This window comes from Girardinichthys multiradiatus, chromosome 8, assembly GCF_021462225.1.
Source record: "Girardinichthys multiradiatus isolate DD_20200921_A chromosome 8, DD_fGirMul_XY1, whole genome shotgun sequence".
Classification (NCBI taxonomy): Eukaryota; Metazoa; Chordata; class Actinopteri; order Cyprinodontiformes; family Goodeidae; genus Girardinichthys; species Girardinichthys multiradiatus.
Window position 1 is genome coordinate 36,189,362 of NC_061801.1, and position 24,501 is coordinate 36,213,862.

The 24,501-nt window shown below is 39.7% G+C and overlaps 1 protein-coding gene across 2 annotated transcripts in view; it reads right to left on the minus strand.

Annotated features, from left to right (window-relative positions):
* Positions 1-323: 323 nt before the first annotated feature.
* Positions 324-24,501, minus strand: part of dpysl2b (dihydropyrimidinase like 2b) — a 39,472-nt gene continuing 15,294 nt past the window's right edge. For both annotated transcript variants that reach the window (XM_047372620.1, XM_047372621.1), the window contains 13 exons: positions 19,668-19,756; positions 19,347-19,531; positions 16,569-16,733; positions 14,664-14,725; positions 12,691-12,771; positions 12,371-12,439; positions 8,768-8,888; positions 8,297-8,453; positions 8,043-8,184; positions 7,731-7,901; positions 6,407-6,586; positions 6,004-6,169; positions 324-3,847 (listed from right to left, as the gene is read on the minus strand). In XM_047372620.1, the coding sequence (XP_047228576.1) occupies positions 3,756-3,847; positions 6,004-6,169; positions 6,407-6,586; positions 7,731-7,901; positions 8,043-8,184; positions 8,297-8,453; positions 8,768-8,888; positions 12,371-12,439; positions 12,691-12,771; positions 14,664-14,725; positions 16,569-16,733; positions 19,347-19,531; positions 19,668-19,756 (1,680 nt within the window). In that variant the 3' untranslated portion in view covers positions 324-3,755. The remainder of the gene's footprint in view (positions 3,848-6,003; positions 6,170-6,406; positions 6,587-7,730; positions 7,902-8,042; positions 8,185-8,296; positions 8,454-8,767; positions 8,889-12,370; positions 12,440-12,690; positions 12,772-14,663; positions 14,726-16,568; positions 16,734-19,346; positions 19,532-19,667; positions 19,757-24,501) is intronic.

The following is a 24,501-nucleotide window of genomic DNA, read 5'->3' on the forward strand; positions in this document are numbered from 1 at the left end:
AGATCTGCTGTACAGACCGCTGCAGGATATCCTTCCTGTCCACAGCCATCAGCACCTACAACAGATCTTTTTTTTTTATATTTTTTTGCAGCACTACAACAGCTCTTTGAAGAAACCTGTATAGTATGAGCTACAACAACATTTAATTTCCCTTTGGGATTAATAAAGCATTTTTGAATTTGACTTGAGTTAAATTTGAATAGTCATTCCACTCAGCAAAATGAACAGCTCAAATGAATGATTAAAAGCCTTAAATTAATATAACCTTTTCACTAATGTCGAGTGAAGCTCCAAGTGTCAAACAAGAACAACAAAAGAAACACTTTTCATATTTTGAAGTCCTTGTTTTGTTTATTTATTTTACATCGCTGTCCACATGATCTTTTCATAATAACAAGCAAGCATCCCAGAAACCCCACAGCCACCAGCACAAACACTATCGCACAGTTTCACTTTCACAAAAACAAGGGGGAAGAGCTTACAGAGGAGGTGTGGGGTGACTACGGGCTTATGGGGGGAAAGGTGGTGTTCAACAGCATCAATAACCTCAGAACAGAACCTGTCAGTCTGCAGCATGTTGGGTACATGCATGTCACTCGTATATCATTAGCATAATACGGCATAGAAAGAACGCATCCAAGCTGACAGAGCATCAAAAGACCAAAACGGTGTGTGTAGATGGAGGAGGCATGAGACACAGGGAGGACGCCAGTGGTGACGGTTGGCTTTTTTTGCATAAAATTCAACTCTTCTATGCATTTCTAACATTGTCTGCAGAATGTTTTCTGGTCTTTTAGAGGTTCAGCAAAATATTTCATAAAATATGTCAGCACAGAGTTTTGAGTAATAGCACCAGGTTGCCATGACAAACAGCTGAACATTAAAGAGAATAAAGGTTTGTCGCCAATGGAACAGCCAGAAACAACTGAAGGAGTGGGGAGAGAGACTGTTCAAAGGAGGCGGGTGAAAAGGAGTCACTGCCAAACTGTATTACTGTGTCTTTAAATAAACTGGATTGGATAAAAAAAAATAGTGGACCTGATTTCCAGTCATTGCAAATAGGATGATGTTTCATGCAACTGATTCCAAAAGAGAAAAGTAATGCATTATTATGCAATACTTTTCACAGGCCAGAAAAACAAAGACTCTCTTTAATTCAATCTTTAAATTTGAGAATATAATTAAAATAAAAAGCTTAGCCAAGTCTTGATTAAAGAACTGACTCCAGATTTTGTTTCAGCATCTAAGATGGTGACGTGTCTTCTGGATCATTTTAAAAAAAAGTTTGAAATGTTTACTTTGATGTACTTTGATCATTAGATTGCTAAGTAGATATTATTAGCCAACTGCTCTTGTGCTTGCATTCATCTGGTAATTTACCCATTTAAGTGTTGTTACTGAACACATTTGACAAAAAAGCTGCTGAACTGTAAAGATTTAAACTTAGTAGCTTCAGCTTGTGTGTTTTCATAGCATTTGAAAATTGCAATTTTTTAGCTGTGAACATTTGCATGCTAACATCTAAATATTAGAATTAGCTGTGGCTAAATATCAACTGTGGATGTTGTGTTAGTATGATACTGTTAGCATAGTAACAGCATGCTAATATTTGGCTGGGTCAAAGTTTTGCGGTGGATGTTAGCATTAGCATTCTACCATTAGCTTGAAAAGCATTAAGCACCTTAGCATAGACTGCAATTAAAGTACCCATAGGAAAATATTATTTTGGCTGATAGGATTATTAATCAGGCTAGCATTATCAACTAAAATTCTACCACAAATAGAGACTTGCATGAAAGCTAAAAGTGAAGTGGTAATTGTGGTCTTTCAAAAGAGATGTTCCAAATCCAAATTATGTCAAAGGCTTAACCTCTTAATTAAAGAATCAACTGTGTTTATATCAGGTTTATATCAGGGTGAACTCAACATTCCATCCCGACTAATGTGGAAGCAGCTTGTACTTGGGTGTTTGAATATAGCTTTGAAGTATGCTAAGGTTGGCTGTTAGCAACCAAATTTAAGCTAATTGTTGCAGTGGAGGCTAGTGTTAACATTCAACTGTTAGCATGTAGCATGCTAATAAAGAGCATATAATTGCCAAATTAGCATGGTACCATTAGTGGTCATCATGCTAATGTTGCAAATATTTAGCCAAAGTTAATCAGTTACAGTTGGCTGTCTATGTGTTAACATATTCCATGTCTTTTTCTGTACACCTCCTTAAATGTACCATATGACAAATTTCCCATAGACAACCGTTGGTGAAGAATTAAAAATAAAATGGTAACTGCATAATGGCTCACTCTCATGCATGTCTCATGATGGCAAAAAATTGGATTTTAACATTTACTTCATCCTTTACAGAAACATTTTTTTATGAGGCGCCTCCTGTAGGTGTCCCATCCCTCACCCACATCAACATTAGATACATTAGCTCATTTCTATGTTCAAGCGTAAATCAATAGTGCTCAGCCGTTAGGCACCTAGTTACAGGATAACACTAAAAAGCAGTTTGACAACAAGGTAAAAACTCTAAAACATTAGAACAGTTCAAGATAACGATCTTTTTTTGCCTTTGCGGAGGGCTCAATCGAGCTGAATAGGCCCTATGAAAGCACAAAAATCTGGCACCTTTGAATCGGTTAATCCTGGCTATTTTACATCTTTTTATCTTACATCCTTCACTTACCTCAACAACAAATAAACAAAGAATAAAATCAAAATATCATTACAACTTCTGTTGGTTCAGGCACATAAAAATGGAAATGAAGGAAAGATTTTGATGAGTAGAAAACAGTCTGTATGCATAAGGAGCAGTTGGTTGGTGGAGGATGACTGTGAGCGGCTTCTGCAGCTGTCGGCTGAGAAATTTGGACCTTTGTGACTCAGGTAAGCAAACATGAAAAATCAATCACTTTCCCGACTTGACAAATCTCACTAAAAGGATATTAAGAGACAATAAGGCCTGGAAAGGCAACGTTTGACAGAGTAAAACTTTCTCAATCAACCATAGCTCTCACCTACCAATTTTGCCATGCAAGAATGACACAAAACTGAGAGGTGAAGCATAAAGCTTTTTCCAACCATCACATGACTTTTAGCTTGGCAGAGTCATAGGTGGAAAAACATTAGATACACTGCAATAAAATACAAATAAAAAAACAAACAAAAAAAAAAAAATCTCTTTAATTTTGTCAACTCTTAAGTCAGCCTTCACTGTAAATTATCAAATGAGTTAAGACTCTTGACCTGGCTGCAACACTGTTAAGACTGTTCAGTTTGATATCCATTCTCCATTTTAGCTTTCACCAAAACAAAAGAAAAAAATTAACTGAAATACAGTATCTTGCATAAACGTTACCTTTTTGATTCATCTGAACCCTCAACAAAAACAGTAAAGCAAAAAAAATAAAAAGGACAAATGGAAAAAAGAAAGTACAGTATATAAAAAAACTAAACAATGCAGTCAAAAGTGCTCAAAAAGCAGTGTTATTTTTTTCTCTTTCTTCCTTTTTGTTTGTTTTCTATTTAATTCTAACTGTGTCCAATAGAGTTTGGGGAAACAGGAAAGTTGGTAGGTGAAAAAAACTGCAAAGGAGGAAGTGTCGCTGAACGAACAGGCGGCTGAGGTGCAGTGAAGGATTCGGCTTCGGGTGTTATGGCATCTCTTATTGACCTGATCTCACCGACTGAATGCCATCCTTTGACAAAATTCCTCCTCGGCAGGGTGACCAGTGGGGGTTTGGTGGCGGAGATTAACCCAGGCTGGTGATGTTGGCCCTGCCACCTGGGGGCGCCACAATGCGCTGGGTGTTCCTACGGGGAATGTTGTCATCGACCTGAGCACCTGTATGACCAAATGGAATAATGGGTTCATTTCGATGCATTCTCAGCTCAATCTGCAATCTCAATAAGACAAAGAGCAGAGTTCCTAAACATTTGTCATGTGAAAAATCCATACTTTTCCAGAATTTAAATTTCCAGACTTGTCAGTCATTTTTAGCTTATTTTAGCTGAAGTGTAAATTCAAGAAAATCACTATAAATTTATGGCAGATATTTCTACATTGGTCACACATAAAATATGGAACTGGGAAGAAGACTGATGGAGATACAGAGGACACTGAGGTAGTGTAGGTAAGAAATCTTTGATTTATGACACAGGGAATACCCTGGATCTGACAATATACAGGTCCTTCTCAAAAAATTAGCATATTGTGATAAAGTTCATTATTTTCCATAATGTCATGATGAAAATTTAACATTCATATATTTTAGATTCATTGCACACTAACTGAAATATTTCAGGTCTTTTATTGTCTTAATACGGATGATTTTGGCATACAGCTCATGAAAACCCAAAATTCCTATCTCACAAAATTAGCATATCATTAAAAGGGTCTCTAAACGAGCTATGAACCTAATCATCTGAATCAACGAGTTAACTCTAAACACCTGCAAAAGATTCCTGAGGCCTTTAAAACTCCCATCCTGGTTCATCACTCAAAACCCCAATCATGGGTAAGACTGCCGACCTGACTGCTGTCCAGAAGGCCACTATTGACACCCTCAAGCAAGAGGGTAAGACACAGAAAGAAATTTCTGAACGAATAGGCTGTTCCCAGAGTGCTGTATCAAGGCACCTCAGTGGGAAGTCTGTGGGAAGGAAAAAGTGTGGCAGAAAACGCTGCACAACGAGAAGAGGTGACCGGACCTGAGGAAGATTGTGGAGAAGGGCCGATTCCAGACCTTGGGGGACCTGCGGAAGCAGTGGACTGAGTCTGGAGTAGAAACATCCAGAGCCACCGTGCACAGGCGTGTGCAGGAAATGGGCTACAGGTGCTGCATTCCCCAGGTCAAGCTACTTTTGAACCAGAAACAGCGGCAGAAGCGCCTGACCTGGGCTACAGACAAGCAGCACTGGACTGTTGCTCAGTGGTCCAAAGTACTTTTTTCGGATGAAAGCAAATTCTGCATATCATTCGGAAATCAAGGTGCCAGAGTCTGGAGGAAGACTGGGGAGAAGGAAATGCCAAAATGCCAGAAGTCCAGTGTCAAGTACCCACAGTCAGTGATGGTCTGGGGTGCCGTGTCAGCTGCTGGTGTTGGTCCACTGTGTTTTATCAAGGGCAGGGTCAATGCAGCTAGCTATCAGGAGATTTTGGAGCACTTCATGCTTCCATCTGCTGAAAAGCTTTATGGAGATGAAGATTTCATTTTTCAGCATGACCTGGCACCTGCTCACAGTGCCAAAACCACTGGTAAATGGTTTACTGACCATGGTATCACTGTGCTCAATTGACCTGCCAACTCTCCTGACCTGAACCCCATAGAGAATCTGTGGGATATTGTGAAGAGAACGTTGAGAGACTCAAGACCCAACACTCTGGATGAGCTAAAGGCTGCTATCGAAGCATCCTGGGCCTCCATAAGACCTCAGCAGTGCCACAGGCTGATTGCCTCCATGCCACGCCGCATTGAAGCAGTCATTTCTGCCAAAGGATTCCCTACTAAGTATTGAGTGCATAACTGTACATGATTATTTGAAGGTTGACGTTTTTTGTATTAAAAACACTTTTCTTTTATTGGTCGGATGAAATATGCTAATTTTGTGAGATAGGAATTTTGGGTTTTCATGAGCTGTATGCCAAAATCATCCGTATTAAGACAATAAAAGACCTGAAATATTTCAGTTAGTGTGCAATGAATCTAAAATATATGAATATTAAATTTTCATCATTACATTATAGAAAATAATGAACTTTATCACAATATGCTAATTTTTTGAGAAGGACCTGTATAAATAAAGTCAAAGGTCTTTACAATTTGTTTTACCAATTTGCATTACATCTGTTAGCTGAAAGTTTGGCCTATTTGAGAATGGTGACAGTGTGTCCTTAAAACCTTTATCTAGATGTTATATTTAGTTATATTCTAACTGACGGAAACAAGTTGATAGCGCTGATTGTAAGTAAAGTTTATGAATTGATGGTTTATGACTGACCAGACAGGCTGAAGCCAGACTGGTGCAGGTTGCGAACCGGCTGGTTGGGTTGTTTGGCAGGTGAGGTCTTGGCAGAAGAGACTGGTGTCATAGTTTTAGGAGTGACGGACACCTCGCAGACTGGACCGTCATAGAGTCCCCTGGGCACGCCCCTCAGCTCCGCCAGCTGCAATATGAGAAATAACATACAACAGTCAGAGCAGTAAGAACCAAAACTCCATAATTCTTCCACTTTGAATTGAAATAGACACACTGGATAAATGTCTTGCAACTGCCACCATGCCTCAACATTACAAATCTCAACATCTGGCTTATAAAACATATACATACACATATAAAACAATACTATCATCAACTGATAAGACTAGACACACATCCTAGAGAAAAGAATGTAGCACTATACCCTGCTGCGAGCCTTTATCCTCTTGTAGACGTAGTCAGGGAAGGGTTTGCGGGCCATGAAACGTCCCGAGCCCTCAGTGGCATGGAGGATCCCCTCCTCCAAGACAATCTTACCCTGACTGATTACCACAAGGGGCCCGCCACGCACCTCTAAGCCTTCAAAGATGTTGTACTCTACAGTCTAAAAAGATTGAAAATAATAAAAACATTTCTCGTTAACTTGAAGAATTTGAATTCATTTAGCTAATTAGACAATTTATTTTGGACTCTATTGGCTTTGAAACCCCTTTTTATAACAAGGTGCAGTAAATTTGACATTTTACATGGGTTTATTTCTCGACACAAGTACTGAAATTATAAACTTTAACAGAAGTAGCTTTTAAGCAGAAATACAATGATTCACAACCTTGAGATACATTCTTTCCTATCACCGGGCTGGTATAAGATCTTATCATAGTTTTATGTCCCCTTAGCCCACAGATTTTCATACTATGTTTTAAAATAGTCATACAAATGGAATAACATTCATTTGTAACAGTCTGTTGAAGGGATCTTTTAAGCATGACTTTAAGTTGTAATTCTGGTTTCAAGTAGCTGCTATCTTGACTCCCCCATTAGAGTTCCTCCCAGATTCTCCAAACTAGAGATCATTCTACCAGCAAAAGATAATGACTCTACAAAACCCAACTTACAAAACACACAAAACTATTCCTTTACCTGATTTATAGAGTGTTACATTGTGTTCCAAGTGTTCGCTGTTGTCTAATGCTAATAAAAATAGCTAATTGCATGGAGAAGATGGATAAGCTGATGGGGAACAATGGCATAAATTTTTATCCCAACAGATGAGGAAGCTTGGTCATTAAGGGGTTTGTGTGTGTCCACTTTGGAAGCCTTATAATTGCTCTTTCCGAAAAACTACAGGAGCTAAGGCTGAGGTCATGGCAATTTTGCAAACTTTATCCCAATATGAGATCACCAGTAGGATTAGCTATCCCATTACTCACACTCGTATACACTGTTTCCCCCATGGAACAAAATGAAACTAAAGGACATAACATGAGCAGATTCCAAGAACATCCACAGCAATGGTCTTTCTGTGTTTGTAATACATACACAGACACGTAGTCTGCAAACAATCAGACAATGATGTATTTCATTTCTCTGGCAGATTTTATGAATGACATCACTCCCTCGACACCGTGTGAGGCCCACACCCTGTTCAGCAGTCAGGCAGCCCGAAGTCTTCCCAACTACCAAAAAAGTGGACTAACATCCCCCTCACTCCAGCTGACACTGATTACACAAAATGAAAGAGATCGTACAGAGTTGTGGCTCTTGGCAGAGATGATCTTCGTGACGTCTGGATCCCAGAGCACAAGGTCGGCATCCGAACCCACAGCGATGCGGCCCTTGCGGGGGTACAGGTTAAAAATCTTGGCTGCATTGGTGCTGGTCACTGCCACAAACTGGTTTTCATCCATTTTACCAGTCACCTGGAACAAATCAGAGCTGAGCGTGAGAGCTGAGCAAGAGTCACTTGATCCTTGGGGCTATTTATGTTGCATGTTTACTCGATCATTCCTGACCAACTGTTTGACTGTTCTCAATTTTTTTGCCTCTGTCAGGACACATACCACACACTTGTCCCAGATGATAGACATCCTCTCCTCTGTGCCATTGACGCCCTCAGGAATCAAAGTGAAGTCGTCTTTCCCCACAGCACGCTGGGCAGTGTGAAAGGGACAGTGTGAACTTCCTGTCACTTGCAGGTCCCCACTATAAAGATTAATAAGGAGAACGCAGAAAAAAAAGAAAATATAATTGGAATGCTGATATAAAACAATTTCCAAATGTGCCTCCACAAGGACGGTTCAGATCCAACATTTACCAGGACAGCAGGGAGCTGAGATAGTCCGGAGTGGCCGGGTCAGGGCTCAGGGGAGGGGACGTGACGTAGGCTGCAGCCTTGGCCCAGTTCTTACTCCAGTAGTGTGAGCCATCTGTTCCCAGGCTAGCAGTGATTGGCTCTCCGTAGACCACGGTGCCTGCAAAAGTTTAAAATAAGGTGCTGCTACTGGACATAGGCAGGTTACAGGCACCAAAGCATCCCAGGGTTCCAAGTGAATTTTATGCCATATAGCTCCTTATTGAGGGTCAGAAGTGCAACAACTGAATACAAAAATAAGTAATTAAATACTAAATGTAATAAGGGACAAGAATTTATTAAATATAATATTAAATTATTTATATACATATTATTACATTATACGTCACGCTTTACATGCTTAAGTTTGCCATAAATCATATCAAAGGTTATAAATGAGCCTCATAAGACAAATATTGGGCTTGAGCTCCTCACCCTTCTTCCTTGCCTGAGCGATGACATCAGCGGCGCTCTTGCTCATCACCTTGGTAACGTACAGCGGGCAGTTCGTCTGATTGGCCACAGTCACTGCGCGGTTAACAGCTTCCGCCTCCACCTGGAAAACAATAAAGGGTTTTTAAAAAACAGATTTGTTTAGAGATGCACCGATTCAGATTTAGAATAACAATATGTAAAAGAGAAAGAAATGCTAGCAAGTTCTTCATACCAACATATTGCCATTTTGTCCTTTCCTGCCTCCTTTACGTACCTATCAACTAGCCCTGTGTACCTAAACTATGGCACATTATATTACCTTACTAAAGTATTTTCTGAAATTATGGCGATAGTCATAAAAACAATCCAGTCTCACATGTATTTTTATTAAAAATATGTATTTTTATCTGAAAACTTTGTTTTAAACCCTTTTCTGATCCATATTTTGACCAGTGGACTCATATTCAGTCGACTCCAGTTGGTCCATGATGCTGCAGCGAGGCTTTTAACAGGAACTAGTCGAAGGTCTCACATCACACCGGTTTTATCCTCTCTACATTGGCTACCTGTCAAATTTAGAATTTATTTTAAAAATTTAGTTTATATTAAACCAATATTTGTATTTTATCTGTGAAATGTGCTATATAAATAAAGTTTACTTACTAAAAAATGTGACAGATTAAGTTTCCTGATTGAACCTGGCAACCTCCTGCTGGTGGATATTATTTATTGGAATCACATGACCACAATTCCTTACACTAGACAATGAGTAGATTATATAAAATTACTTTAAATCGCTGTTTGTCAAAGTGGACACCTGGACCAGAAAGTTGGGTATGAGGTGATCAAATTAAAAAAGGATGAAAAGACCATCGTCCATGACAATCTGTCATATTTCATCAAAACCAACGGTCTTAACGTGGATCAGAAACGCAATCAATGGACATAGGTTGTAGCATAAAATCTTTAGAATATATGTAGAAATTTAATTAGATGAAAGATTTGGACATTGTTTATGGTTTTAAAGCCAAACACATACCTAACAAGGGAAACAAACTGATTCACAGTGGTTAGGGACATGTGATCTTTATGGACAGGAAATGGAAGTAGGAAGAAAGGAAACAGGAACCCATTGGTACGAAGGCAGGTTACAGATTTGTAAAAGACGTGAATTGACCCAGAGCTCCTATAATTTAGCTTTATTTGGGTCCTTCATCCAACATACATTTTCATAATTTCATATTCTTTTAGTTTGTTATCTCTCAAACAGATTAAAAAGAAAGTTTTCAGTCTGTGTTTTCATACATTTTTCATGATTTAAACTTTGCTTGTGCTTGATATAAACTATCAATTGTTTCTGTGAGGCACATAAAGCAAATTAGAGGGGTTAAACTAATTGTACTAAATGCTGGGAACTTCGATAAAAAAACATTGGGCTAATTAGGTCAGTGTAGATAGAGACACATCTGCAGAGCCTTTCAAAACCACAAATGTCAACATATTCTTGGGGTATTTTATGTGATGGACAACACAAAGAAGTGAAAGGAGCAAGATACAGGTCCTTCTCAAAATATTAGCATATTGTGATAAAGTTCATTATTTTCCATAATGTCATGATGAAAATTTAACATTCATATATTTTAGATTCATTGCACACTAACTGAAATATTTCAGGTCTTTTATTGTCTTAATACGGATGATTTTGGCATACAGCTCATGAAAACCCAAAATTCCTATCCCACAAAATTAGCATATCATTAAAAGGGTCTCTAAACGAGCTATGAACCTCATCATCTGAATCAACGAGTTAACTCTAAACACCTGCAAAAGATTCCTGAGGCCTTTAAAACTCCCAGCCTGGTTCATCACTCAAAACCCCAATCATGGGTAAGACTGCCGACCTGACTGCTGTCCAGAAGGCCACTATTGACACCCTCAAGCAAGAGGGTAAGACACAGAAAGAAATTTCTGAACGAATAGGCTGTTCCCAGAGTGCTGTATCAAGGCACCTCAGTGGGAAGTCTGTGGGAAGGAAAAAGTGTGGCAGAAAACGCTGCACAACGAGAAGAGGTGACCGGACCCTGAGGAAGATTGTGGAGAAGGGCCGATTCCAGACCTTGGGGGACCTGTGGAAGCAGTGGACTGAGTCTGGAGTAGAAACATCCAGAGCCACCGTGCACAGGCGTGTGCAGGAAATGGGCTACAGGTGCCGCATTCCCCAGGTCAAGCCACTTTTGAACCAGAAACAGCGGCAGAAGCGCCTGACCTGGGCTACAGAGAAGCAGCACTGGACGGTTGCTCAGTGGTCCAAAGTACTTTTTTCGGATGAAAGCAAATTCTGCATGTCATTTGGAAATCAAGGTGCCAGAGTCTGGAGGAAGACTGGGGAGAAGGAAATGCCAAAATGCCAGAAGTCCAGTGTCAAGTACCCACAGTCAGTGATGGTCTGGGGTGCCGTGTCAGCTGCTGGTGTTGGTCCACTGTGTTTTATCAAGGGCAGGGTCAATGCAGCTAGCTATCAGGAGATTTTGGAGCACTTCATGCTTCCATCTGCTGAAAAGCTTTATGGAGATGAAGATTTCATTTTTCAGCATGACCTGGCACCTGCTCACAGTGTCAAAACCACTGGTAAATGGTTTACTGACCATGGTATCACTGTGCTCAATTGGCCTGCCAACTGTCCTGACCTGAACCCCATAGAGAATCTGTGGGATATTGTGAAGAGAACGTTGAGAGACTCAAGACCCAACACTCTGGATGAGCTAAAGGCCGCTATCGAAGCATCCTGGGCCTCCATAAGACCTCAGCAGTGCCACAGGCTGATTGCCTCCATGCCACGCCGCATTGAAGCAGTCATTTCTGCAAAAGGATTCCCAACCAAGTATTGAGTGCATAACTGTACATGATTATTTGAAGGTTGACGTTTTTTGTATTAAAAACACTTTTCTTTTATTGGTCGGATGAAATATGCTAATTTTGTGAGATAGGAATTTTGGGTTTTCATGAGCTGTATGCCAAAATCATCCGTATTAAGACAATAAAAGACCTGAAATATTTCAGTTAGTGTGTAATGAATCTAAAATATATGAATGTTAAATTTTCATCATGACATTATGGAAAATAATAAACTTTATCACAATATGCTAATATTTTGAGAAGGACCTGTATATAGTTTTCAAATGCAAGCTTTCTAGTCCTATTCATCGTGTGATGAAAACATCATATTTTATAATCAAGATTAAAGCAACCAGAACATCAATGTTCTGCCTTTTCTAAGCAGGCAGAGAAGAATTATTAAGAAAGAAAAGGGAAAACCAAGGAAGAAAATAGATGTTTTAGCAATAACACAGAGTGTTATCTTTATAGCAGATGTCCTGATGAAAAATTCTATCCTTTGTTTTGGCATCTTGTTTTCACATGTGTGGTTTTCGCCCAGGCAGAGAAGCATTCAACAACTGTAAAACTATCAAACACTTTAGTACCAAGCTGATAAAGGCTGGAAGGTCAAACAGTCTTTTAACAGAGCAAGAGGCAATAGTGTTTACAAATACAATGTGGAGAACTGGAGGCAGTATTCCAAGCACTGCAATGACGTGGATTCACCTCCTCTGGGTGGCTCAACACGTGTCCTTCAGGTCCGGTGATCCCCTGCTCCAAAATCCGCCTCTGCTCCTAAACACATGCGAGCACAAATAAACACGTTGGAAATATGAACTGTTGAGTCACGTGCAGGTGTTCCTGATCAACAACTTCAGCGGTGAAAACCAATCGGGGGCCTCGTAACCGTCTGTCGACATTTGTTGGCCATTAGGAGCATCAGCATCGCCATGAGTGGGGAGAAAATGATGGCCAACAAGCACGACAATGAGACAGACATGTTTAGTTAAAAGGAACAAGCCAGCTCACATTCATACATGCTGTACCTCAGCAACGATGTCGCCATTCTCAGCGTGAACCTGGGCGATGGCTCCCAAATCACGGATCACGCTGAACACCTCGTACACCTGCATCGAAGAGAACGATGGGTAAAGATTTCCTCTTCAAACACGTATTAAAAAGCTACTTTGAAGGAAATTTCAATATGACGTGCAGTGAAAAGATATTTACCCTCTTAAACATTTCTTCTTATTTTTGCTACAGATCTCCAAACAAAATTTATCATCAGTAAAGATAACATGAGTAAACTCAAAAACCAGTTTTTTCACAATGATTTAATGTATTAAGTTCAAAAAACAAACCAACCTTGGCTTGTGTGAAAAGTAATTCCTACAAAAACCTAATAACTGGTGGCAACAACTGACATCAATGTTTGTCAAAACTGGGTTTTTTAGTTTGCTGTCTGGTATGTTGGTCCACAAGTCTACATCCGGACTTTAACTAGGCCAAACCAAAACCTCCATTTTGTCATGATTTATGTAACATAGCGATAATAAATAGTAAATGGGCTGAATTTATATAGCACGTTTCTAGTCATACCAGCCACTCAAAGTGCTTTGCACTCGAGCCACATTCACCCACACATTCATACACCGATACACAGATTGGTAAGCACCTTGGGGTTAAGTGCCTTGCCCTGGGACACATCGACATTTTGCAGGAGTTAGCTAGAATCGAACCACAACTTTCAGATTGCAGTTGGTCCATATTTCTATAATAAAACCTAAGTATGTGGTTTGTTTTTTACAGAAATGTTTGGAAAACCTTTGGAAAATGAGTCAGAATTTGACACAGAAGATTCAGCTCACATAGAAACCAGGCAACTTTTAAAATGAAAAGTAATATAGACTCTAATTTTTCCCCAATTAAAAACAAGTTTCCCACAATCTGCTTGCTATTGCCATATAATGGGTTCACTGAAGGAATCATCGCCTTCCTGCTGCCAAACATGCAACAATGTGGCGCCGTCAAGAGTTCAACAGAAACGAAAAGGAATAAACTCCAGGCTGCTCCTGGTAGACAGCATTCCTCACACAGGTGCAAGCACCAACACAGATCTGCTTCAAAGCTGCTTTCAAACAGGATTAATTCATTTGAACCATGACTCAGAATGAGATGTTCACCGAGATATGGCATTTATTACATCTCACTCTCCCAAGAGAAACACTCAGACTATCAGTATGAGACAATGCCTCGCCAAGACAAACCGACGCACGCTTTAGCACAAGCTTAGGTTGTGCTAAATTATAAAATATAATTGTATTAAATTATAAAACATTGGGCGTATCGTAGGGTCCCAGTTACCCATTCATTCTCAGAATGTTGGCAACAAATTTACCAGAGAAACCAGGACACACTGATGTTGCTAAAACTCAGAATTACTGCAAAAGTTGCAATCAATTTATCCATCCATTGTCTATACCCCCTTGTCCTTGCAGGGTCGAGGGGTCTGGCACCTTTCTCCAGAGGTCATCGGGTAAGAGGTTGGGTACACCCTGGACAGGTCGCCAGTCCATCACAGGGCAACACAGAGACACACAGGACAGACAACCATGCACATACACATTCATACCAATTTTAGAGAAACCAATTAACCTAACAGTCATGTTTATGGACCACGAGAGGAAGTCAGAGAACCCGAGAAAACTCATGCGTGCATGGGGAGAACATGCAAACCCCATGCAGAAAGACCCTCAGCCTTCTCGCTGCAAGAAAACCATCAACCGTGCCACCGTACAGCCAAAAGTTGCAATGCCAAACTTTATTTAAAAAGACTTTTGTAATTTCATTTGATTTACCAGAGAAGCTGAAAGTTCACAACACTCTTCTGCAGCAGTATACAGAGTTCACCAAACATATGCTAGATGTGTGCTGATTTTATTACAGATTTATCATTTTTAATGCAGCTAAAAACTCAACGTATATGTAAATGTTGTTTGGAGACATAAAGGACCCTTACCTGAGCATCAGTAAGCTGGAAAATATCTTTATACGCCAGGTAGACCAGGAAGGAGTTGACACCTGAAGACAACAACATGAAAAAATGAGCAAAAACGAGGGTTAAAGCAGGAACTAAATCAAAATCCCAGATGATTTCCTCTAAATATCTTTAACATTAGTTACAAACTTTGTGAAAATGAAAACACCTTTGTAATAAGGTGGTTTGATTTTAACAATCTCCAAAAGTGTTTGCCCACTTCTGATCATCAAACACATTCAACCCCTTTATTAATTTCTCTTCCACTTTCACAAATATTTATATATAAAAGGAACAAAAAACATCTTAACTTAATATTTCTTAGATTATATTTCTTGCCTTATACCTCCTTAGATAACTTATCTAGGTCAAATATGGGGATGGATTTAAAGTTTTAGAGCTCACAATGTCAGAAAAACTCCTAAAACGTACTTTACTCTGCACTCCGAGGTTTCTACCAATTCAGGCGTAAGGTTCTTCTGATTAGAGGGGGCTAGTTTCAGGGGAAGATCCTCCATGATACAGGAGAGAAGATGCTGCTAAGCATCAGAGAGGTGGTTTGAGCACGGATGTCTCTCTTTTGGGGTTTTTCAGGAATCTCAATGTGAAGAGTGGAACGGTCGAATGCAGGGGTGTCCAAACTTTTTGTCACATGGGCCAAAATCATAAAGTCAAAATAACTTGTGGGACAAAAAATATAATAAAAAAAAAACTAATAAATAAAATTACCAAAAGATTCTACCATGATTTTTTTTTTATCTGAACAAACTAAACATGCTATATTTATTTTAAACAAACAGATAAAGTAGTCAGATTTGTTGTAGGAAAGGGATGTGTAAATCATTGTAGATGCAAAACTTGTAAACGGTTTTGCACATTTGCTTTATTAGAGGAAATTAATCCAGTTTGGAAATTTTTTGGGCCTTGACTGGAAAAAATATAGCGTGAAAATAAAATCTAAAAACGTAGTCTATTCTTGGCAATAAGAACAGGATTTGGGTCACTCTGTCACTGGATAGATGTGGTCCTATTTATAATGAGATTTAAAAGAATAGTTCCTTTGTTTTGCATCCGTTATAAGATTTTAATTTGCCAGTAATATTTTTGCCCTAATTAAAAAGAAAAAGTCTCTGTCTGCATCAGTTACATGTGCTGACACTTGTACCATTCCTGAATTACAGTCAGGGTCTGCACAAGATCAACCCACGGGCCACAAATGGCCCCCGGGCTGCAGCTTGGACACCCCTGGTCTAGGGTCACTATAAATACCCCCATCGGACACTTTATGTACATCCATTAGACTCCGTGATGCTGCCATGTCAGCGTGGAAAAAAGAACAGAGAAATGTTTCCAACACCTTGTTGAATCTATGCCACAAAGACTTAAGGCACGTTTGAAGGTATAAGGGTGTTCAGCCTGGTACTAGCAAGCTGTACCTAATAAAGTGGCAGGTGAGTGCATATCTCGAGAAGAAGAGGAGTGTTTGTGGGGAAGAGGGTTTGAGTTTTTCTCCTGGAGACCCAACCTCAGACAAGTGGATGAAAATAGAAGAATGGATTCTAATGCAACTATTTACTACATGTTCCCCATTAACAAATCCTCAGTAAGTATAAAAACATACTGGGAATACTGGGTGGGACTAGGTAAGGTGTATGGAACTGACTAGTTGATGCATGTATAAGAGCGACAAACACACAAAAAGCCAAAAAGACATTTCATAAGAAATGAACATATTCAACATGCAGCAAACTGAAAAAGAATATTAATAAACGTTACAAAGTTGTATTAATGTTCAGAATTACAGTAAATTACTCAAAGCTGCGTTTGTTGGTTTTCAAAGTATTTTGCTTGTAATGTGCAGGTAGAGCAGATATTTTGATCTCGTACCATGATCCTTCACCAGCGTCTCCATCTCCTCCTGCATTCCCCTGTGCCACTCGGTGATGTCGATGTGCAGCGAGTAGTCGCAGCAGGACTTGCTGTCAGCCCATTCACGCCACTGCTCGAAGGCGGACATGAGGCTGACGCCGGGCTCAGGAACCACATGATCAACTGGATATAAAGACAAAAACCAGAAGATCAACTGAGGCTTTTCAAAAGTTCAAATTAAGTATGACTTTCATACTTCTGCTTTAAAATTAATCAAGCCTCCAACATTAGCGACATGAATTACAGTGCCTTGTGAAAGTACTCGGCCCCCTTGAAATTTTCTACCTTTTGCCACATTTCAGGCTTCAAACATAAAGATATAAAATTCTAATTTTTTGTGAAGAATCAACAACAAGTGGGACACAATCATGAAGTGGAATGAAATTTATTGGATGTATCAAACTTTTTTTAACAAATAAAAAACTGAAAAGTGGGGCGTGTAATATTATTTGGCCCCCTTGCATTAATACTTTGTAGCGCCACCCTTTGCTGCAATTACAGCTGCAAGTCTCTTGGGATATGTTTCTATCAGTTTTGCACATCGAGAGACTGAAATTCTTGCCCATTCTTCCTTGCAAAACAGCTGGAGCTCAGTGAGGTTGGATGGAGAGCGTTCGTGAACAGCAGTCTTCAGCTCTTTCCACAGATTTTCTATTGGATTCAGGTCTGGACTTTGACTAGGCCATTCCAACACCTGAATACGTTTATTTGTGAACCATTCCATTGTAGATTTGGCTTCATGTTTTGGATCATTGTCTTGTTGGAAGATAAATCTCTGTCCCAGTCTCAGGTCTTTTGCAGACTCCAACAGGTTTTCTTCCAGAATGGTTCTGTATTTGGCCCCATCCATCTTCCCATCAATTTTGACCATCTTCCCTGTCCCTGCTGATGAAAAGCAGACCCAAACCATGATGCTGCCACCACCATGTTTGACAGTGGGGATGGTGTGTTCAGGGTGATGAGCTGTGTTGCTTTTACACCAAACATATTGTTTTGCATTGTGGCCAAACAGTTTGATTTTGGTTTCATCTGACCAGAGCACCTTCTTCCACATGTTTGGTGTGTCTCCCAGGTGGCATGTGGCAAACTTTAAACGAGACTTTTTATGGATATCTTTGAGAAATGGCTTTCTTCTTGAAACTCTTCCATAAAGGCCAGATTTGTGCAGTGTACGACTGATTGTTGTCCTATAGACAGACTCTCCCACCTCAGCTGTAGATCTCTGCAGTTCATCCAGAGTGATCATGGGCCTCTTGGCTGCATCTCTGATCAGTCTTCTCCTTGTTGGAGATGAAAGTTTAGAGGGACGGCCGGGTCTTGGTAGATTTGTAGTGGTCTGATACTCCTTCCATTTCAATATGATTGCTTGCACAGTGCTCCTTGGGATGTTTAAAGCTTGGGAAATCTTTTTGTATCCAAATCCAGCTTTAAACTTCTCCACAACAGTATCTCGGACCTGCCTGGTGTGTTCCTTGGTCTTCATGATGCTCTATGTGCTTTGAACAGAACCCTGAGACTATCACAGAGCAGGTGCATTTATACGGAGACTTGATTACACACAGGTGGATTCTATTTATCATCATCAGTCATTTGGGACAACATTGGATCATTCAGAGATCCTCACTGAACTTCTGGAGTGAGTTTGCTGCACTGAAAGTAAAGGGGCCGAATAATATTGCACGCCCCACTTTTCAGTTTTTTATTTGTTAAAAAAGTTTGACACATCCAATAAATATCATTCCACTTCATGATTGTGTCCCACTTGTTGTTGATTCTTCACAAAAAATTAGAATTTCATATCTTTATGTTTGAAGCCTGAAATATGCCAAAGGTTCAAGGGGGTCGAGTACTTTCGCAAGGGACTGTATTTTCTCATTAATTCTAACGACTTGTTCTGACTATCTGGTTCTGTCTGGGCTTTGAAATGGTGCCGGTCCACATTCCAAACCTAACTGACCCTCTCTGGATCTGCAGCAGTCAGCGTTTAACCTGAGGTGACAACAGTGTGCAGGGAGAGTTTGTTTTGCGTCCAGGGAGAGCTGCTGACTCAGCACAGGGAGTGCTCCAGTGTGACATTTAATTTAAGGTTTCATTTAGCTGCTTTGGTTTTTCATAACTCAAACAACCTTCAAATATCTTTTATAGCTGAAATAACAAGATATTCTAGTCAGAAAATTCTTTTTTATTTATTTAAACAGTTTAATGGATGGTCCTGTATCATAATTGATGCATTAGGCATTTATGGTCATGCGTTTATCAGATTTTTCTCAAGCAAAAAGTTATATTCAACAGCATTTACCACAGTATATTCAGGATGTCAGTATTTGAGAAAAGTACTAAATTTGATCATGAGGTAGTGTTCGCTGAAAACTAGTATCAAGAATGAAACATAGGGTTAAAATAAGATAATAATTACAGTAGACTTAACTTTGCTGTTGCATTTCAGTCAATATTTCAGTGTTTTGATGGTTAAATCATGAGAAATATGACAAAAAACTGGGATAGAACTACAAATGCCAATAGTTTGATGCTGAAATGTTGACAACTTCTAAGAAATGGCAAAACCCAACAGCCACTTTCAATATTTCTGCATTTTCAAATTTAATTACTGATATTTACCTTATTTTTTCATATTGTTGCAAATGACCATGTCCTCCTTCCTGTTCTCATTAGGATACTTTGATTAAAAGCCATTAATACAATGAAGAATCTTGACCTTTCAGGTGAATGACTCACTGATCATTGTGGTGCCACCCGCCAGCGCCGCCTTGGTGCCCTGGTAAAAATCATCAGCCGACGTCATGCCCCGGTCGGGCATCTGGAAACGCGTGTGCACGTCGATCCCACCTGGCATCAGCATGCGACCGTGGGCGTCGATGGTTTTCACCCCTCCAGGAACGATGAGGTTTTCTCCGATTTGTCTGAGGAAGGAAAGAATCATCTATATTGAAATACCAAGGATTCAACCTCCTGTAACTCTTTTATTTTTGCATCTATAACAGCCAGGAGATCATATAATAAACTAGCAGAGGCTTATAGAAGACCCTGGAAACTCACTTAATGACCCCATCCTCCATGTAGATGTCAGCACAGAAGGACTGATCATCATTCACAATCTTCCCTCCTTTGATCAGGAGACGATCACTCTGGAAAGAAAAACAGAGATCATTAAATGCTACAGGACACATCAACGATCTCATGTGGAACAGGAAGTAGGGCTTCGGGAATCTGTTGCTGCTTTGGTTTCCAGTATTTTATAGATACCCATAAATGGGATAACTGGGAGTAAATCATTATGCAACGAGTACTTCCCCCAACTTACAGGTTGCTCTCCTAGGACTAACAGAGTACTGTCATGTAATTTACAGGTTACTTTCTAAAATGTACAGGTGATACAGTATAATTTTATTTTATTTACATAGTGCCAATTCACAATGAATGTCATCTCAGGACCCTTTAGAAGGCAAACAGATCCAGTTTATACACAGAAATGTATAATCAAACCGATCCAATCATATAGACACAATCACGTTCAACCCTGTTTGTAATATAATGCAGTTAAGTTGAGTTTATTATGCCAATATGGCAAAAAAATATCTATCTAGGAAATAAAGTCTGATTGCATTAAATCAATAACACTGGAGCAGTTACTTGTGCTTAGCAAGCATGTGATGACAGTGGAAAGGAAAATTTTGTTTAGATTCTGGAAAGGATCCACATTAAATGAAAAGCCTGTATATTTGAGAAAGTAACCAATAACCTTGAACATTTAAGTTCTGTAAAAATATCATGTTGTCTGGGAATTAAACCTGTGATAATATGTTCGGTTTGACTACCACACTACATTTCGTTTGACGCAGAGTATCTGGTTTAATAGACCTAACACTTTTAACACTTTGGGAAACGTAACATAATCCTAGGAATTTTGGGGTTAAAGGTCATTTTAGTTAAAATGCCTCACTCTAGTCAGAGTGTGAATAGAAATTTAAGTCAAAACTGTAAAGAATAATTTCATAATCTAATTAGAGATCTGTGTATGTTAAGGATTTCTCACATCCTACATCTTAAGACAGTATAAAACAACTTAATTCCAATCATTTCTATTACTGACAGCCATTTATTTCCTATAAAAGACATATTTTCAAGAGATAAAACGCTAAAAATCTGAAAGGAGCTTAATTGCCAGGAAAGCATTTAAGATCCCTGAAGATCTCCCAGTTCTTTTTGCCTAAGGAGATTATCTTCCTCTTAATGATGGCCAGTTCTCCTCTGCTTGAAAATTACAGAACAATAAAAAAGCAGCCCACCTCTGGACACACCCATCCATCCTCTGCACGCACTCGATGTGCAGCAATGAAAGACACGAGAACACACCAATGAAAAAGCAGTCATCCATGTCTTCTGTTGTACCACTTTTCTCTGTGCAAGAGGAGAGGAAGAGAAGGAGGTGGAGGGGGATCCACCATTTCCACCAGTGTCCCCCTTTCTGTCTCTCTCTCCAGTCTTCCCGGGGGCCCCTGGCCCCCTCTCCAAAAAGGGAGTGGCAGGTCTGGTCACAAGGACTCAGGCGTCCCCGACTAACAAAGGCTTCTCTGTTCTAGCTGAGCAGCAGCTCTGGCTCCAAGCACAACTGCTGCACCACAGACCCCCACTCAGCACCTCCAACACCAAACACAGCCAAAATATCCACTCAGGTTCTGCTAATTGAATAGTTCTGCAAGCTTGTTTTTTTTTAGGTTTGGATAATAAAATTTCGACAGTTCTGAAGGTTGTGAATCTACTTTAGAATCGACCAACAATTAGAACGATTAGAAACAACATTTTAAAATGTCTTTCCTGGCATGTAAAATGTTACAAAATTCAAATTCTGGCGAGGAATAAACAAGGACACCCCACATCTGTAGCTAAAATCACACACAGGTGTATCAAATCAGGTAACCATGATGAGAGCATGATTACTTTACATTTTGAAGGTTTGCCCTGTTTATAGCTGAGACATTTAGTTTGGTGCTCCTGGCTGTTGCAGTGAGAGTGAACACCATGGTGAGATTGAAACAACTGTCTCAGCCCTTCAGAAAGAAGCTTTTGAGTCTGGTAAGTGATTTAAAAAGGTCTCCAAAGAATCTGAAATCAAGCATTTCACTGTAGGGGAAATTGCCTGAAGTGGAGGACATGTAGCCCCATTAATGGCAAGCAGAGAAACTTCACTCTGAAAGCACACTGTAAGATGGTAAAAGAAGTCCCCTAAAACCTTAAAGTCTCATCACTAGATCTGCTAAAGCTACTGTTCATATGAAAGTGCATGTCTGTAGGAAAGAGGCTATATGTTTAACTTTAATGGGTTGAATGCAAGAGGAAACCTTTGGTCTCAAAGAAAAACATGAAGGCCAGACTGATGTTTGCCAGAGAGAACATAGACAAGGACTAGGGCTTGTGGAATAATGTTCTTTAAACAGACACCAGAACAGAGAACAAGTTTGGTTTAAACCAAAAACAACATTCCTGGAAAAGAACTCAAACCAACCATGACGAATGGTGGAAGTATCATGGTTTGCTACTGCAGGACCTGGACAACTCACCATGATTTCTACCATGTATCAGTAGGTGCTTGAAGATAATGTTAGACCACCTGTAAAAACATTAAAGCTAAAGCTGACCTGCAACATGTCAAAACATACCAGTAAATCCAGCAAGGACCAAGAATTAAGAAATGGAAAGTTTTGGGTCGAATGCGATCAGACATCCCTCGTAACCCTGTATAGACAGATGGGTATAGAGAGTGAACAGATGGGAGATTAGACATCAATATGGGAATATTTCTTGATAAAATTCTGAATATTCATTGGGTTATCCTCATTTCTTCACAGGACTCTAGATAGTTTACACACAGAGTTTACTCCTGTTCATTTAGATGATTCTGGTTTACAGGTCATCACTGAAAAAAAGGACAACTTCCCAGTTGTCTGTGGGAAGGTGTGGACCAGCAGTGATGGGACTAATTTAAAAACATCCTGAGGTAATCTTGGATTTTTGGGGCCATACGGCTCTGAGCCTCACTTTAGCCCACAGGTGGCACATGTTCCTTCCAACAACTGCTTTGAAATGTGCCATTACATCATGGCTATCATTATCCCATTAGTCAGATGAGTTTGCAGGGAGGCTGCAGCTCCTGAGTCGGACATTCATTATGGTTTATTTTTAAAGACATTTGCTTATGTTTGATCCTCTACAGGAATGCAGAAGTTGTTTTTAGCTGCAGCTTTTTGTCCTCATTGATCAAATGCTTTAGGTTCAGCACTGTAGTGTGAAGTTATCTGATTGTTTTGGAGGTCATGGAGGTCGAAGGGAGAGCGTGAATGTTCTGGACCTGAGCCAGGCATGCCAGTGACCTTTTCCTGCATGGGAATCGAGCAAACAGGATATGGACAAAGCTCAGTGGGTTCACCGTCACAACCCTGCTGGGTTATCATCCTCACACTCACGATACCGTAGGTCCCACTACATAAATAAAATTTTATTGTAATGAGTAGAAATAATTTGTAATTCGTCAAAACTGCAAAGAAGCAGATTGTTTCCAACTCCTTGCAAAAGTATTTAAGAGGTTCTTTTGTAGTAGAAAGTACTGGTTGGAATATACCAAAATTAAACTTTTACATGGTGGTGGCAGCATCATGTTGTGGGGATGCTTATTTTCAAAAGAGACAGGGAAGTTGGTTAGAGTTAATGGGACGATGGATGGAGCTACACACAGGAAAATTGTGGAAGAAAAACTGATCGAGCTTAAACAGGCAATTGAGACGCTCTTCATCCAATCCGACTGAGCTTGGGCAAATTTTTAAAGAATGGGCAAACATTAAATTTTTTAGAGCCGTGAAGCCGGTAGAGACGAACCCCAAGAGGCTTAGAGCTGTAACTGCAGCAAAAGGAAGATATGAATATATATTTTGTAACATTTCTGATTACCTTTTATAAAAGTCAAGAACGTAAGACACTGATTAGAACCCCTGTAGGATGAATGTTTGATGGCTCAGAAATCTAATAAAAACTGAGCTTGTCTTCATCTTGGTGCTGGACATTTAGTATACAGTTGTTTTGTAATGAGAACAGCTGCAGTAAAGTGACGCCTTGGTTTAACAGCTGCAGCCTGTAAAACCACAACAATGATGGAAAAGATGCTAAAATGCACCACAGAGGCAATGAACATTAGCTCCTTCAGCAGCTTTCACATCTCAAGATGCATGTTTGCAGATAGTTTTGCAGCCATTTTTGTCAACATAATATACAGGATAACTTACAAATTGTATAATCATGCCATAAATAAACTAAAGCCACAACATGGAGGGGAACTGACGCTTCTAAATTAGGATGCAGAGTAAAAAGTCTGTCAGAGTTAGGCGTAACCTAGCAACATTTTGTGTTGTGTTTCCAAAGGGGAAAATATCCTGGGAAACATTTAGGAAGTCAGGTAGAGAAAGCTGCCAGATGAATTACGTGTGTCCTTTTGGATAAAGCAAAATAAAAAACCACAGTGCTACCAAAACAACCTGAATTCATGTTCAGGCAGCGGCAGCAAAAACAGTTTTTCCATCCTGACTATCCTTCAAAGCAGTAAAATAAAAATGTAGAACCTGGCAGCAAAAAACAACAGAAACTGGGCTGAAATTTGGTTTAAATCATGAAGCATGACAGCTTTAGGATGGAAATATTACCTCAGTTGAACAGGATAAAACATCCAGGACAAAACAAACTTATTAAAGGTAATTTCTTCCCCTTTAAGGATAGAAAACCCTAAACTTTCAGCTGAGGGATAAAAACTTGAATCTTAAGTTGTTTCTGTCTGGCATTGAGAAGAACAGGGTTGCTGCAAGGTTTTAAAAACATATTGATTTTA